The sequence below is a fragment of the Sapajus apella genome, unplaced genomic scaffold, assembly GCF_009761245.1.
Source record: "Sapajus apella isolate SASKATOON/1434 unplaced genomic scaffold, GSC_monkey_1.0 scaffold74, whole genome shotgun sequence".
Lineage (NCBI taxonomy): Eukaryota > Metazoa > Chordata > Mammalia > Primates > Cebidae > Sapajus > Sapajus apella.
In genome coordinates this window covers 8413241-8431530 of record NW_022437014.1, presented here as the reverse complement: position 1 = coordinate 8431530, position 18290 = coordinate 8413241, and the positions used below count along the sequence as shown (strand labels likewise).

General features: G+C 38.6%; 1 protein-coding gene and 1 non-coding gene across 3 annotated transcripts in view; one reads left to right on the top strand and one right to left on the bottom strand.

Annotated features, from left to right (window-relative positions):
- The first annotated feature begins 3860 nt into the window (after positions 1-3860).
- On the top strand, positions 3861-3933 carry TRNAK-CUU. Its single transcript has one exon. It is a non-coding gene; the product is annotated as a tRNA-Lys (tRNA).
- A 5380-nt stretch (positions 3934-9313) lies between these two features.
- Positions 9314-18290, bottom strand: part of ACTR10 (actin related protein 10) — a 31501-nt gene continuing 22524 nt past the window's right edge. For both annotated transcript variants that reach the window (XM_032251187.1, XM_032251188.1), the window contains exons 11-13: positions 12341-12422; positions 11112-11313; positions 9314-9741 (exon numbers count right to left, since the gene is read on the bottom strand). In XM_032251187.1, coding sequence (XP_032107078.1) covers positions 9560-9741; positions 11112-11313; positions 12341-12422 — 466 coding nt within the window. In that variant the 3' untranslated portion in view covers positions 9314-9559. The remainder of the gene's footprint in view (positions 9742-11111; positions 11314-12340; positions 12423-18290) is intronic.

Genomic DNA, 18290 nt, shown 5'->3' with positions numbered 1-18290 from the left:
ATGTCCTTCATAGCAAAGGAAAATCCAAGCTCACACCTTGCATTCAGTTGTCAGGTTTCCAGTCTGCTTTAGTCTTGAAGATAGTTGCTTAGTATTTCTTCAGTTTTCATGCAATGAACATTTTTTAAGATTACGAACCATTTATTTTGTAGAATATTCCTTAATTTAGGTTTGTCTGATTTTTTTGTTGTTATTAGTTTCAAGTGATGCATTTATGGAAGGAATACTACAGAAGTAACCTTGTATTCATTCGTATCAGAGCATTATATTAGGAGGGACATGATATCAGTTTGTTTTGGCTGTTGCTGTTTTTTGTTTTTGAGACGGAGTCTTGCTTTGTCGCCAGGCTGTAGTGCAGTGGCACGATCTTGGCTCACTGCAACCTCCATCTCCCGGGTTCAAGCGATTCTCCTGCCTCAGCTTCTGGAGTAGCCGGGACTACTGGCTCGGGCCACCATGCCCAGCTAATTTTTGTATTTTTAGTAGAGACGGGGGTTTCTTCATGTTGGCCAGCATGGTCTCCATCTTCTGACCTCGTGATCTGCCAGCTTTGGCCTCCCAAAGTGCTGGGATTACAGGAGTGAGCCACCGGCCGATCAGTTCGTTTTACTGCCGATAATGTTAACTTTGATCACTTGCTGAAGATTTCTCCATCATAATGTTTCCATTTTCCCCTTTGTAATTAGTATCTTGTGAGGAAATACTTTGAAAATATGTAAACATTCTGTTTACTCCTCAAACTTACACCCCCTAATTCTAATGATACTTACTTGAATTTATTATTATTACAGTGGTTGCCAAATGATGATTTTCCAATTACATCATTCCTTTCACATTTATTGTTGGTTTTCTACTGTGAGTTTTCAGGAGAATTATATGATTTCATTTAAATCATTAAATGAGCTATTGTTTCTGTGTGAAGAATGATAGCTAAGGGAAGGACAAGAAGGGACGCTAGTTGGAAAGTTAGTGCACTTTCGTGTGCTAGCAGTACTGGAGAGTGATTTGGACCAAAGTGGTGGCAGTGGAGGTTGAAATGTTTGATGGATTTCAGATGTGTAGAGTGCTCTGGTTGGAGTGTCCCTTTCAAAACACGTGTTGAAATTTCATTGCCAATATAATGATATTATGATGTGAGGCCTTTAAGAGGTGATTAGGTCATGTGGGCTCTATGGATGAATGACATCAGAGTCGGTTAGTTATCTTAGGAGCGGGTTCCTAATACAATGATGTATGTCACTGGATTTCAGCTCTATCTCACATATTCACTTGCTCTTCTGATCCTGTCATGGAATAACACACTGCAAGGCCCTTGCCAGATGTCAGTGCCATGCGCTTGAACTTTCCAGCCTCTCAGACCATGAGCCAAATAAACTTTTCTTGTTTATGAATTACCTAGTTTATGGTATTCTGTCATAACAGCAGAAAATGGGCTAAGATAAAGGGCTTGCAGAATTGGATATAGAAAGTAAGGGGGAAAAAGGAATTTCAATTGCTTCTTCCTGCTAATGAAGCATTATAATTGATGTTTAGTTTTTATTTTGTGGATAGATAAAAGGACTTGAGTTTACCTGGAAGACTAGCCACTTAATTTGCCTAACTCTTGTTAAAATATTCCAGTTGCAATTCTTTTGAGTGCAGTGGCATGATCTCTGCTCACTGCAACCTCCGACCCCTCGGGATTCAAGCGATTCTTCTGCCTCAGCCGCAGGTGTAGCTGGAATTACAGGCACGCGCCACCACGCCCGGCTAATTTTGTACTTTTAGTAGAGACCCGGTTTCACCATGTTGGCCAGGCTTGTCTCTCACTCCCGAACTCTGGTGATCCGCCTCCTTGGCCTTCCTTGGCTAGGATTACACGCCTGAGGCATCGCATCTGGCCTCTAGTTGGAATTCTTTTATGGGGAATTCGGATTTAGACCAGGATCATCCAAGAAAATGTTGAAGAAAGCCAACGGTTATAGTTGCAGTTGGCCTTGGAGGTAAATTATAAGTACTCCAAACTTGTTTAGGTATCCAGTTAAACTTTTAGTTAACATCACTACTTGTGTGTGTAAACACTTTTAGTGCCCAGTGCACTCAATATTTATTAATAATTAAGAATTTGGGGGCTCTTTCTGAACTCATTGTGTGATGAGCTGCCTAATTTGGGGCTAGAATATTGCTTTATCCTGTGTTTTAGAAGAATGTCTTAAATCGGCCGGTCGCTGTGGCTCACGCCTGTAATCCCAACACTTTGGGAAGCCGAGGCGGGTGGATCACCTGTGGTGAGGATTTTGAGACCAGACTAGACCAACATGGTGTTAAACTCCGTCTCTACAAAAAATACAAAATTAACCTGGCGAGGTAACTCATGCCTGTAATCTCAGCTACTCAGGAGCCTGAGGCACGAGAATCGCTAGAACCCGGGAGGCGGAGGTTGCGGTGCGCGGAAATCACGTAATTGTTACTCTAGCTTGGGCAACAAAAGCAAAACTTCGTCTCAAAAAAAAAAAAAAAAAAAAAAAAAGAGCAGAAGAATGCATTGTGGTCTCAGGTTCCTGATTATTTGTCTGATTCACAATAAGACTTAAATGGTATTGGTATGAAATTGAACAAGTTACTCCAGCTTACTTTGGAAGTCATATGTATGAAATCAGTACGTAATTTACACATATTTTTATAGGGCGATAAGCTTTATGAAAACATCAGCCTGTTTTATCTTTTCATTAGAATACCTAATACAGTGCTTTACATGTGGTATTTAATGAATATATGGAATGTGAAAAAACAATACAATCAAATTCATCTTCCCAGGTACAGTCGGCAAAGTTATAAAGTAATCACAAACCAGTTTGCAGTTGTGAGAAAAAAAATTAAATAATTGTAATATTTTAAGCTTTAAAATTTTAAATACTTAACACGTATGCACTTTGAGGACTCTAAATGTATACTATTTTATGACATATCGTATTATTTTTAAATTTAATACCTCAGAAAATGTGATGCCCAATGTATCTAGCTTCCAAATACTGTGCTTTGGGGTTAGTATCCTAAGAATTGTTTATTTTTGGGATTACAAACTGGTCTTTTACTTGCACTTTGAACAGTAGTATAAATACCACACACCCCTCTCCACTCTCAGAAAAATTTGCAGAATTTCTTATCTGGAAAGATTCACCATCATTTCAGAATATATGTATTTCCATATGACATTATTCCAGTAACTCCTGTCTCAATTTGATTAAAATCAGGTTTCTGACCCTGTGCTTCTTAGAATTCACATTCTTTGCCATTAGATTCAGAGACTGTAATTCTTTCTTCCCAGCTTCTGTCATTTGAGACTAATAACACCCTTCAAGGGGCATACCTCTCGTTGTCAGTTCTTGAAAGAGACCTTATTTTAATTGACTCTAAACCACCTTTTCTGAATTTAGCTCTCCTTCATCATACCATACTAAAGAAAATAGCTAAGCCCCGCGGTTGTTCAGGGAAACTAACATCTGAGATTGGACTTTGTGTTTTTAAATGCGGAGTCCAAACATGTAGAAATCCGGTATGCCGTTTGATGGAAGTTGGATGGCCTTAATATGTGTTTGTGTAAATAAAACATTGGTTGGTAAATATTTTTAAACACTTCGTTAAAAAGATTCAATGACTCTGTAATGATGACTCGCATAAGCTTTCAATGATCTTTGGATACATACACAAACATTCTTAAATATAAGTACAATTAAATACTTAGACCGCTCTTAAAAATAATTCTGCAGTGCCGATTTAACAGTAAGTTACAAAGTTTTTTTGCAGACCTAACTACGCAAAATGAAGGCGTGTAGTTAAATACTCCTTAAGAGGTAGAATTGCAAACATTTGTACCGAGCGCCCGGCTAGCTCAGTCGGTAGAGCATGGGACTCTTAATCCCAGGGTCGTGGGTTCGAGCCCCACGTTGGGCGTAGTCTGTGTTTTTTTTTTTTTTTTTTTTTTCCTTTTTTCTTCTGACACTTTCACGGCTTCTCTAAAACCTTAAACTACAGAGAGTTCTTAAGCCGAATTAATTTAAACACTTTCATAATTAACCAGATTCCCCAGTAAAAAGTATTCCTTTAGTAAATAAAACTTGCAAATTGTGCTCGTGCAATTGAAATCAAACGTCCCCTCCCCGTGTTCTCCTTAAAACACAGAGGAAACAAAATGCCCACTGCTGAAGACTAGTTTTTTCTGTTACTATGTTGCTGGTAGAGGGTAGTTTTAATTGTTATGTTAATAAACTTATAAGCCCCACTTTTGGCTGCTTTTCTAAAATTTAAGAAACCGGATGTAAAAACATTTGGAGGCATCCGAGGACTCCGAAGAGAAAGAAACAATTTTTCCAATTTCTTCCCCGCTCGCGCGCGCTCTCTCTCTCTCCTCTCTCTTCTTTTTCTTCCTCTTAATATGGGGTCTATCCCTGAAGAAACATATAGTGAAAAATAGTTCTTTCTGTAGTGAGATTTATACCACCAGTGCATACATCAAGTTTTTTTCCATTCTTGGGGATTGATACTAGTAAGTTAAGATTCCAGTAAAGGCTCTTGGAAGACGCACAAAACAGACGCACAAAAAGAACTGAGATGTGGAAATTACGATGGGCAATTGGGTATGTGAAGGAGGAAAGGTTTCCGCCTTCTCCCCTTTGCACTGAGAACTGTGAAGTAATCAGGAGAACATCCTCGCCCACTGAGACCACCACAGCCAGACACATTCCAGGGTTTCACCCACCAAACCACCGAGGCGAACAGTCCATAGTCCTTCCTACCTGAAGCCAACCCTTCCTAAAGCCCTGGATCCTGTACCCTCCACGTGTCATCCCCCAGCTCTCAACTAAAAATCAGTTTTTCTCTCTTCTTGATTTTTTTTGTTCAACACACAAACATGCGTTATTTATCTTAAAAACTTCGACCTAGTTTCCTCACAAGCTGCCATTCTATTTCTGTTCCCCTTTGGAGCAAAAGCCCATCCCCTTTTGGACTAAGCTCAAGTTTTCCCTCCTCCCGTCTCTTAACCCTGATGATGCCCTTCAGCCACAGACCAAAAACAAAAACAAAAACAAACCAGAAAACCCCCACACCTGTTGTCAAATACAATTAGTTTATTACTCATGGCAACAAGGCAGAAGCCGGGGTGATCCAGTAAGATGGTGAGTATAGGATCTCGGCTTTTGTTGCGTAATTTGGTGGAGGGTCTAAGCAAGCAGCAGGGGCTTGTTCTGAATTGGGTGCTCTCAGAAAATCAGGGCAATTCTAGGATCTGAAATTGTATCTATAAGGATGGCAGACTAAAGGAGGAATAAAGGTGAAATTGATAAAGTTAACAGTCACTCATTCAGCAAGAGGGATATTTGCTGTTTTGAGTTGGACAGTGACCAACTTGTCTGAAGTGTATGTTATGTGAAAAACAGAAGAAAAGCAGTTTGCTGAAAGCGTCATATCAATCTGTAATAGCATTGAGGCTTACCTGTTGTAGGTTAGTTCCCAGATGTCAGGCACTTCTTGCTCTTCTCAACCCACCCTATTCAGGACTTCCTGCCCCTCCTGGCACACCTCACTAGTCTACTGAACTGTACATGAAAAGGTCATAATTAATCTCCACATTACTAAATCTAATTAACTGCAAAGCCTAATTAACTTGAACTATCAGAAATTTATTACAAATTTGATCACTCCATGTTGGACACAAATGCTCTCATTTTCTTCCCCATCTCACCAGCTACTTCCTTTCTCTCCTGTCTCTTCATTTGGGAGTACTCAAGGGATGGGTGAGTCCTTGGTCCTCTTCTCTGTCCACACTCATGCACTTGGTGATCTCTCAGTTTTAAATACCAGATACTTGCTGGTGATTCACAACTTTTAAGTGAGCCCAGATCTCTCTCTCTTAAATGTCAAATGTCTATATTCATTTGGATGTGTAGTAGATATCTCATACTTTTTTTTTTTGAGACAGACTCTCACTCTGTCACCCAGGCTGGAGTGCAGTGCTGCAATCTCGGCTCACTGCAGCCTCTGCCTCCCGGGTTCAAGCAATTCTCCTGCCTCAGCCTCCTAAGTAGCTGGGACTACAAGCATGAGCCACCAAGCCTGGCTAATTTTTGTTTTTTTAGTAGAGACAGGGTTTCATCATGTTGGCCAGGATAGTCTTGATCTCCTGACCTTGTGCTCTATCTGCCTTGACGTCCCAAAGTGCGGGGATTACAGGCATGAGCCACCACACCTGGCATCTCATACTTAACATGTACAAAAACTATTGATTTTTGCCTGAAAATTTGTTTCTCCTATAGTTTTCCTTTTTTTCCCCCTATTAACAGTAACACCATCCTTCTAGTGGCATGGATAAAAAATATTGGAAACATTATTGATTCCTATCTCTCCAACCCCACTGTGAAAGTGTCCTTCAATATTCCCCTCCCATATTCACTGTGAGCTTGGTCATGTGACTAGCTTTGGCTAACAGGACAACAGAAAGCATGCTGCAGTGTGTTCGAGAACGCACACATTGGGGCTTGGCAAGCTGCCAAGTAAAAAGTCAGTACCCTGAGACTGCCATGCTGAGGAAGCCTAAGCCAGCCACATGGAGAGAGGCATGTGGAAGACAGAGAAGCCATGTGAAGAGCACTGACACTGAGACTTGTAAACAAGGCTGTCCTAGACCTTCCATCCCAGCACACCAATTACATACAGCCAGGTGACTATCTCCAGCTCATATGACATGGAACATAACTGCTCACCTGAGTCTTGCCTGAATTCCTGACCCACAAAACCATAAGCAAATAGAATTCCTATTGTTTTAAGCCATTAACTTTTAGAAGTTTTTTACAAAGCAATAGGTAATTGAAACATCCACGCCATATCTATCAGAAAATCCTGTAGGTCTGCCCTCCATATATCCAATCAGGCTTCTGATCTTTACTGATAGCACCCTGGTTTAAACCATCATCTCACTGGGATTACAGCAATGGTTTCTTAACTGACTTTCCTGCTTCAGTTTGTCTCTCTAAACTCTATTCCTAACACAACATCCAGAATAATCTAATTTAAACAAGCCAGATCTTGTCATTATTCCATTCAGAACCATCTAAGGGTACCGTTTCATTCAGTAAGATGTATCCTTATAAGATAACGCCCACCACTCCCCCATCTACTATTGCTTTTCTTCTCCTTGAGCATTCTACATGAGCCAAATTGACCTCCTTGTCAAACCTGGAATATGTTAGTCATGCCTTTCCTTAGGGTTTTTTTTTTTTGAGACAGGGTCTTGCTTTGTCACCCAGGCTGGAGTGATGTGGCATGATCTCGGCTCACTGCAGCCTCCACCTCCCCAGTTCAAGCAATTCTCCTGCCTCAGCCTCCCAAGTAGGATTACAGGCATGCACGATCATACCTGGCTAATTTTTGTACTTTCAGTAGACAGGAGGCTTCACCATGTTGGTCAGGCTGTTCTCAAACTCCTGACCTCAAGTGATCCACTCGCCTCGGCCTCCCAAAGTGCTGGGATGACAGGCATGAGCCACCACAACGGGCTTCCTCTTCTTACAAAGACACCAGTCATACTGGATCTGGGCCCCACACTAATGATTACATCTTAATTTGACTATATCTGCAACTCTATTTCCAAATAAGGTCATGTTCACAAGATACAGGGGTTAGGACTTCAATATATCTTTTGGAGGGACACAATTCAACCCATAACAGAGGGTTACATTCTTTAACCTCAGCTACTAGTTGTCTGCTACTTTAGAGCTAGTTTTAAATCTCTAGTTTAGTCACAGATCCTGTTTTTGATATTATTCAATGATGAAAACTTCTCATAAATAATCTAAACTTAACAAAAGGTGAGGTCAATATAAATGCAAAGTAGAGAATTTTAAAATTATGTTTACTGAAAAAAGAGATAATGTTAATAAAATAGTAACTCCATCCAACTGGCAATTAATAGCATACCTATTCCTGGCACTCCTACTGGGAGGTTTCAAAGTTAAGAAATAGAAAAGCTTTGTTCTAATGGAGCTTATATTCCAGAAAGGAAGATAAAACCCCTGTTGAAGCAATTACAAGGTAAAAGTTAGAAGTGCCCCAGTTATGGATGCTGTGCTTAGGGAAAGAGTGCTGTGGAAGAGTGGTAGGACTAGAGGACACAAGTATCCACAAAGAATGAAATCATCAAAATTTGAATATGAGGTAGTTCATTAAAAACAAATGAATAAATAAAAGTTAAATGACCGAGTACATATTTCAAAGAATCTTTGCCCTGAGAAGATATAAAGCACAAAAGCAAAGATTAATGGCATTATGAATGCATTTTTACAAAGCAATTATAAAATGCTTTATATAAAAATGAAGTATCTTTTCTCTTAGAAATGTAGAATTGCTCATAAAAGGAACTGTAAAGTTAAAAAGTGAACATTTCCACACTTTGCTTAACAAATGCCTGACTGTATTACCAAACATTCTCCGTCCAAAGATCAAGTATATTTCTGGAAAAACATTATTATAACATGGACACCCATGTACCAAAATAAAGAACTTTTTAAGGGCTGGGCACAGTGGCTCATGCATGTATTCCCAGCACTTTGGGAGGCTGAGGAGGGCGGATCACCTGAGGTCGGGAGTTTGAGACCAGCCTGACCAACATGGAGAAACCCCGTCTCTACTACAAATACAAAAAGCCACGCGTGGTGGCGCATGCCTGTAATCCCAGCTACTCGGGAGGCTGAGGCAGGGGAATCGCTTGAACACGGGAGGTGGAGGTTGCGATGGGCCAAGATCGTGCCATTGCACTCCAGTCTGGGCCACAGGAGCGAAACTCAATCTCAAAAAAAAAATGATTTTTTAATGGACCCATGTTAGTATTTGAAATAGCAGGTAATGGTTAACATGATTTATGCTTTTTTTTTTTTTTTTTTGAGATGGAGTTTCGCTCTTGTTACCCAGGCTGGAGGGCAATGGCGCGATCTCGGCTCACCGCAACCTTCACCTCCTGGGTTCAGGCAATTCTCCTGCCTCAACCTCCTGAGTAGCTGGGATTACAGGCACGTGCCACCATGCCCGGCTAATGTTTTGTATTTTTAGTAGAGACGGGGTTTCACCATGTTGGCCAGGATGGTCTTGATCTCTTGACCTCGTGATCCACCCGCCTCGGCCTCCCAAAGTGCTGGGATTACAGGCTTGAGCCACCGCGCCCAGCGATTTATGCTTTAAATGAAGTAACTGCTAGAAATAAAATCAATTGATACTGGAACAGGTTATGTGAACTGTGGAGAAATAATATTCTTTTTGAAAAACAAGCTACATAACAAACTTCCAAAATCTGCTTTACTGTACTTTATTGATATAAATACAACAAATCTCAATAAGCACCAGCTACCATTTTACCACTACACAAGGAAACAAAGTCAAAAGAATTAAATACTAATGCAAACAGTAAACACAGCAATGCTTTCACTTCCACTATAGTCCTCTATAACAAAACATCCTACATACTTTGTACAATTTGCTTATAATTGATTAAGCATTTGAAATAAAGCAAGGTTGATTTTTAATCAAACTTCTATTTCTCAGTGGAAAACGCTCTCTTCATCAGAGGTGGTTGAGTTTTCCCGACATCAAACATCATTTCCAAAGGTGGGTTATTGAGAGAACACCAATCAGGTATACGGCCCGTCTGATTATAATATTCCTTTGAAACAGAACGGCTCCCAAGTATATCTTGTAATGCTCCAAAAATAGCCCCTGTGTGACAAAAATATTTTTTATAGCTAAGATGAAAACTTTTACCAGAAAACTTTATGTACATATACATCTACTTCACTATATGACAAGAGTGCACTGGTAAAATTCGGCAATTCATAGCCACAATCTTCAAAGTAATTCCAAGGAAGCCATTCTTTATTTTATATTTTGAATAATAGGGTAAGCCATAACTTCTGTGTTAAAGTAATTTACATGGCCTTTCACAGATAATAGTGAATACAATCAGTAAGATTCTCAGTTTTCTCTGTCACAACTAAGGTTACATATCAATAAATAAAATGGTACTGCAAAACTCACTAAACATTATTATAATGTGCTAACATTCTATATTCAATATAGACTTTATTAAGCCCCACAAGGCAGTCTTTTAAAAATAATTCAGTTACTAAATCAGTTTGTCCTAGATCAAAACTATGTCTTGACCAATTTTACAAGAAATAATGTAACATTCATTTTAAAATGTCACACCACTTTGTCTCTCTGAATGTACAATCCTGATACCTACTAGCTCTAACTGCATCATAAAACACATATCAGAACATATATAAATGTACACATTCATGATTGTTTTTCCCTTCATAGTTACAGCTGACCCTTGAACAATACAGGGATTAGGGATGTGGACCCCCAAGCAGTTGAAAATCCATGCATAACTTTTGACTCCCCCAAAACTTAACTACTAATAGTCTAATGTTGACTGAGAAGTCTTACCAATAACACAGTCAATTACCACATACACGGACCAGTATCTACATATATAATTTTTATACATTCATGACATATCTTTTTCTTTTTTTGATATTTCTAGGTTACGTGGTTTGTCTGTGAGTTTTTTCAAATTGCTGCAAATCTCCAAAAATTTTTCAACATATTTTCTAAAACTGCATATGAGTAGACCCACATAATTCAAACCCATGTTGTTCAAGGGTCAACTGTACTTATTAGGTTATTTTCTTATTTCAGTAAAACCATCATTACTTAAAACATTTAATGAACTCAGTCACAAAGTATAGTTATAAAACAAAGAGATCGATTTTCTTACGTGACTGACTAGCTTTGGAAGACATTAAAATAAATGCTTTAAGAAATGGTAGCATCACTAGAATAAATTCAAAGCTTTCACTATTCTGAGGGATGACTTTAAATGAGGAAGCTTACTTAATATCACAGTGCAAATGCCGAGAGATATAAAATTCTGAAAATTAATATAGTTTAAGAAAAAGTCAATGTTATTTCTATTTATAAAATGGACAATTCTGAACCCGGAATGATTATAATATATCCATTAATAGTGTCATTCAGAGACCAATTACTGTATAATCATTATATTTTAAAAGTGAAACTCTTACCTCCCAACCAGGCCACACAGTTAGCTTTTGCAGGTGGAGTATGAATTCGAAATGTCTTAGTGCCAAGTACTTTTTTATATTTTGGTTTTTCTACCAAATACCGTATTTCTGCAAGCAATCTGTGGAGAAATCCTGGCAACATAGAAGTGCCACCTATGACTACCAAATTCTCTGCTAGTTGCTTCCTGGTGTCTATCGGACACTGTTATTAAAAAGAAAGAGAAAAAGAAGGCTTTATTCTGAACTGTACGAATAATGCTTGGCTGAACTTAAGAAAACATACAAGTATGTACTACAGATTAAATAGGTGATCATTTGTATCATAAAAAGGGCCACAGCAAGGTTTCTTTCATGTAGCGAATATAACCACTATGAAAATACTGCCAAATATATACATAAAACTTTAAAAATTTTAAGATATTTTAGACTCTAATAGCATAGGATTTTACATTCCATAAGGCATACGGCAGTAATATGTAAGTGTTCTCATTTTCAGGGTAGCAATGATTAAGTTGGGCAAAGACCATGAGAAGAAATAACTTCTCTTTTTTTGGGGTAAGGGAAGTATGTGGAAATTTCATTTTTCTAAGGCGTATTCACAGTGTCAGTTGTTAAGTGGAAAGATAACACTTCTAGAAAAATTAGGTTTCTACATCAGTTCTCTAAGAATTAACAATGATAAGGTCCTTCAATGAATGGAGCCCTAGAGGTAAACAGTATCTTCCAAAGCAATGGTATTTCACGTGAAGTCCTATAATTACATAGTCATTAAACAAAAGAAACATATTATTACCATAGGTCCTGTGGAATTTAAAACTGAATACTATACAACGCTGAACTGGAAGAAACTACAAGCCACACTAGGTACAAAATAAAAATCTGGTCCCTGTTCTTAAAATAATGCACATGTCCATGGCACTCATTATCATGGGGTTTGGAATGTTGTAGATACCATTTCTCAGTGCCAAAGTAAAACTTATTAACTATAAAATTTTAAAATAAAAGTTTAAAAAGTTAAAAAAGGGAACCATATTCTGTAAAAGTTAATAAAATTCAACAAACAGATTAGTTGCTGACACAAGGTATTTAAAAACAAACACCCAGCCCCCAGATTTCTTTATTCTTAAAAATAACATATGACGAGGATTGCTAGTTGCCTAAAATAACATTTAAAATTTTTCTTTAAAGGACTGTAATAATAAAGGGAATTTTTTGACAAGATAAAATACCTGTATAAGGGAATCCAATATTAAAGTGGCAACTGATTTCTCTTCATTATCTTGTTCAAAAAGAATTTCCACAACCGAATCTCTAATGGGATTTGAAAAAGAGAGCATTCTATTGGTGTCACATATTACAATATGACGCAGAATATACCATTTTTCCATTTACACAGTATATTTTTAAGTACCAATACTACATTACCACAGAATAATTATTAAAATACAAGGTGCTCTCACTCGTAAATGGGGAGGATAACAATGCCTGCTTCACGGGTTGAGGGGAAGATGCAATGAGTTAACAGAACGGGGTCTGGCATATAGGAGGCATTCTCTAAGTTATTAGCTGTTACTATTATTATGTATAGGTTTACATTTATTTTGTGTCCAATTATAACTCCCCAAACCTAATAAGAGAAAAGAAACAGTATTCTGTAAAAGTTAGTAAGATTCAACAAACAAATTAGCTAGTGATACAAGAGATTTATAAGCAACCACCCCCCCATTTCTTTGTTTTTTAAAATAATACAAGACAAAGATCACCAGTTCCCTAATAAAACATCCATTTTCCAGTTAATTCTCAAATTAAAATCACTCATTACTTTTTGATAGCATGAGGAAGATCTTTGTGGTGATGAAAGAGTTCTGTATCTTTAAAAAAATTATATTTAAGGTAGGCCGGGCGCGGTGGCTCAAGCCTGTAACCCCAGCACTTTGGGAGGCCGAGGCGGGTGGATCACGAGGTCAAGAGATCGAGACCATCCTGGTCAACATGGTGAAACCCCGTCTCTACTAAAAATACAAAAACATTAGCTGGGCATGGTGGCGCGTGCCTGTAATCCCAGCTACTGAGGAGGTTGAGGCAGGAGAATTGCCTGAACCCAGGAGGCGGAGGTTGCGGTGAGCCGAGGTCGCGCCATTGCACTCTAGCCTGGGTAACAAGAGTGAAACTCCGTCTCAAAAAAAAAAAAAAAAAAAAAATTATATTTGAGGTATACAATATGATGTTTATATATACATCATGATGTATATAGCTACAACTTGTGGTGTGTGTGTATATAGATCTATGTGTGTGGCATATATATACACACACACACACACAGTGAAGTAATTACTATATTCAAGCTAATTAACCTATCCAGCACCTTCCAGAGTTACTTTTTTTTTTTTTTTGGGTAGTAAGGGCACCCAAAATCTATTCTTAGCAAATTTTCAGTATAGAACACAGTGTAACTAACTAGAGTCCTCATGCCATACATTAGATCTCTAGGCTTATTCATCACTCATAACTGCAAGTTTGTGTCCTTTGACTCTCTCCTCATTTCCTTCCCCTCTCAATACCTTCTGTTTCTAGATACTTGACTTTTTTTTTAGATTCCACATATATAAGTGAGATCAAGCAGTATTTTTCTTTCTGTGTCTGCCAATAGTTCTATATCTCCATTGTTGTAGTTGTATTTTATCTACACATAAAATAACACAGAACTTACATATACTTTATGTCAATTTACTATTTTGATATCATATTATAGTTATATAAGGTGTTTAACCATTGGAAGAAACTGAAAGGGTATATGGGACCTTTCTGTATTATCGTTTGTAACTGCCTGTTAATCTGTATTATTTGAAAATTAAAAAAGATAAAACTCCATTTTAAAGCCAGATACATTGTGCCTCTCACCCCATCCCACTAGTTAAAACACTATAATTTACCAGCCTCTGGCCAGGTGCAATGGCTCATGCCTATAATCTCAGCATTTTAGGAGGCTAAGGGCAATGCAGGGAAATGGCTTGAGTCCAGGAGTTCGAAACCAGCCTGAGCAGCACAGTGAGACCTCGTCTCTTAAAAAAGCAAAAAACAAACAAAAAACCAGTTTCTCCTGCAACTAGATGTAGTTACATATCAGACAATGAGATCGAGACAGAAGTAATAGGTGGGACTTTTTTTTTTTTCCTTTTGAGACAAGATTCTCACTCTGTGCAGTGGCTTGATCTAGATCAGCTTCCCAGGTTCAAGCGATTCTCATGTCTCAGGCTCCCAAGTAGCTGGGATTACAGGTCTGCGCAACCATACCCAGCTAATTTTTTTTTTTTTTTTTTTTTTTTTTTGGAGGCGGGGTTTCGCTCTTGTTACCCAGGCTGGAGTGCAATGGCACGATCTCGGCTCACCGCAACCTCCGCCTCCTGGGTTCAGGCAATTCTCCTGCCTCAGCCTCCTGAGTAGCTGGGATTACAGGCACACGCCACCATGCCCAGCTGATTTTTTGTATTTTTAGTAGAGACGGGGTTTCACCATGTTGACCAGGATGGTCTCGATCTCTTGACCTCGTGATCCACCCGTCTCGGCCTCCCAAAGTGCTGGGATTACAGGCTTGAGCCACCGCGCCCGGCCTATACCCAGCTAATTTTTTGTATATTTTCAGTAGAGACACGGTTTTGCCATGTTGGCCAGGCTGGTCTCAAACTCCTGGCCTGTCTCAACCACCCAAACTGTTCGGATTACAGGCATGAGCCACCAAACCCGGCCTATGTTGGACTTTTAATTAAGAGTTAAGCACTTTCTTCTTTCCCTTCTTTTCCCTTCTTAGCACTACTTGCTTGAAACAAAGACATGGTAGCTACAACTCGAACAGCCATCCTTGACCTCAAGGTCAAGGGCTACATCCCAGAGATGATAGATGGAAAAATGTTTGGGTCTCTAATATGAGATGATAATATCATCCCTGGATGATCTACCTCTGAACTTCTTTTAATTTTTAACTTTCTGAAATAGAGTCTTCGCCTGTTGCTCGAGCTGGAGTGCAATGGTACAATCTTGGCTCACTGTAACCACTGCATCTGGGCTCAAGCGATACAACAGCATTGGCATCCCTAAGTGCTGGGATTATAGGCGTGAGCCCCCACACACAACCTTGGACTTCTTTTAAACAAGAGGTAAACTTGTAACTTGTTGAAGCCACTATGTTCAGGTTTGTATAACTGTGACCAAACCAAATCCTAACCAACGCAATACAAAATTAACTATACATATGCAGGTATAAACTCTGTTTTTTATAAAATTGGGATATTATGCATAACTATTTTGAAGCTTTAAAAAATCCTTTTCAAAACCAAAATTCTCTTCATGAGACTCAATCTACTAGCTAATTCTTTTCACTTCACCCCTAAAGTATACTAACTCAGGCCTGCAGTATGCTGAATAGGCATTGCTGGTCAGCCGCTTGCCACTATGCCTTGCAGACTTCCTCCACTAGTTAAGTTGCATGCTTACAAAGAGTCACTTTTCTTGTTCTGAATCTTTTGTCAGCTGACTTGATATTAAAATTACATAACTTAACAATTATTATTATAACTTAACAATATTATTTGGAAAGACAAGGTAATTATTAAAAATATTTGTAACATAGGTGACACAAATGTTAAAGTCTAGAAGAAAATAACTAGGTGGATTCTGTTTTTTTAAATTATTATTTCTAGTAGAGATGGGGATTCACCATGCTGGCCAGGCTGGTCTTGAACTCCTGACCTCAACTGATCTGCCCGCCTTGATTTTCCAAAGTGCTGGGATTACAGGCATGAGCCAACATGCCTGGTCAACTAGATGGATTCTGTACCAAAACTCATTCCTAGTAACTTTAAGTTCTCACTGTACCTATTAAAAAAAAAAGCTGGAAATCATAAATTATGAATTACGGGTTTATATAATTTTAACTCAGAACTCTATAAGCAGACTTAGCCTCAAAGAAAAGGTCTTAGAAAAAAGTTATAAATATACACAACTTTTAAGTTAAAATAAAATGTTTAGTATATTCTTTTTATAATGGTCCCTATTTATTTTTGAGATGGAGTTCTGCTCTTGTTACCCAGGCTGGAATGCAATGGCTCGATCTAGGCTCAATGCAACCTCTACCTCCCAGGTTCAAGCAATTCTCCTGCCTCAGCCTCCTGAGTAGCTGGGATTACAGGCATGGGCCACTACACCCGGCTAATTTTGTATTTTTAGTAGAGACAGAGTTTCTCTATGTTGGTCAGGCTGGTCTCGAACTCTTGACCTCAGGTGATCCAACCGCCTTGGCCTCCCAAAGTGCTGGGACTACAGGCATGAACCACTTCACCTGGCCGGCCCTTTATTTTAAACAGCCCTACTCTTGATTTACCAATCAACTACTGTGTCTAATTAGAAGGGTTCAATGGAACTAGATCTTTTGGTAGAAAAAACATGTTAGCAAACCTAAATTAGTTGAGTTTGGAATATAGGACATAGTGGTTTCCTTTATTCACAATACATTTTCCTATTATTTTGGAAGCAAAAATTTCACGTTCATTGAATTTCCTTTTTTTTTGTTAAAGAAAATAGAGATGGGGAGTTGGTCACGGTGGCTCATGCCTGTAATCCCAACACTTTGGGAGGGCAAGGCGGGAGGACTGCTTGAGTGGAGTTTGAGATCAACTGGGCAACAGAGTGAGACTCCATCTCTACAAAAAAATTTTTTTAATAAAAAAAAGAAAAGAGATGGGGGTCTCACTCTGTTGCCCAGGCTGAAGTACAGCGGCATAATCATAGATCACTGTAACCTCAAACTCCTGGGCTCAAGTAATCCTCCCAACTCAGCTCCCTGAAGAGCTAGGACTACAGGTGTGTACCACCATACCTGGCTACGTTAAAAAAAAAAAAAAAAAAAAAAAGTTTTTTTTTTTTTTTTTTTTTTTTTGTAGAGACAGGGTCTCAATATGTTGACCAGGCTGGTCCTGAACTTTTGGGCTCAAGATACCCTCCCACCTCCGCCTCCCAAAGTGCTGGGATTACAAGTGTGAATTATCATGCTTGGCCTCTGTAGTTCCTTAAATAGTTATATTCTTCTCTTATACTGTGATCCAATAAACAAGCAGGAGAAAATTTTTAAAAATAACTTAATAAATACAACTTAAATGAGAAATTAAAATGATATAAAAATAGCTAGCAAAAAGTACTACATTCTGACTCTTTTGCTACCTTGTCCTACCGTTGTCTTTAACTTCTGTATATTTATGTTCATTCTTTTAATACTTCAATCTCTACATTAACTCAAAACCTAATAGGATGTTCAATATGTTACACAATAATTATTTGTGTGCTTCTTCTGACCTTATATTTTACAAGGAAATTTTTATAATATAAATTTTATAAAGTTGGGTTATAAACAAATGTCATTACTAATATGATTATGTAAGTCTTTAACAACAACTTATATTGGGTCATCAGAATAATCAAATGAATCATAAAAGTCAATTACTGACTCATAAAGACTGAGTCTATATGGAATAATGCATTCTTTCTGAGAAAAAGTTTTAGCTGGGCGCGGTGGCTCAAGCCTGTAATCCCAGCACTTTGGGAGGCCAAGGCGGGTGGATCACGAGGTCAAGAGATCGAGACCATCCTGGTCAACATGGTGCAACCCCATCTCTACTAAAAATACAAAACATTAGCCAGGCATGGTGGCGTGTGCCTGTAATCCCAGGTACTTGGGAGGCTGAGGCAGGAGAATTGCCTGAACCCAGGAGGCGGAGGTTGCGGTGAGCCGAGATCGCGCCATTGCACTCCAGCCTGGGTAACAAGAGTGAAACTCCGTCTCAGAAAAAAAAAAGAAAAAGTTTTAAAGCAGGAGTCAGCAAACCATGGCCTGAGAATAATATCCAGCCACCACCTGTTTTTGCAAATAAAGTTTTACTGGAACACAGTCATGCTCACTCATTTACATATTATCTATGGCTAATTTTGTATTCCAACTGTAGAGTTGAGTGGTTGCAACAGAGATCATATGGAACCATAAAGCCTGAGCTGTTTACTATCTGGTCCTTTACTGAAATATTTTGCTAATCCCTGTTTTAAAGTATCACACTTCCTGCTCCACTTCAAAGAATGCTTAGTTTCATTAACTGAAATAATTCTCAATTACGAAAAATTCTCAAATAGGAGAGA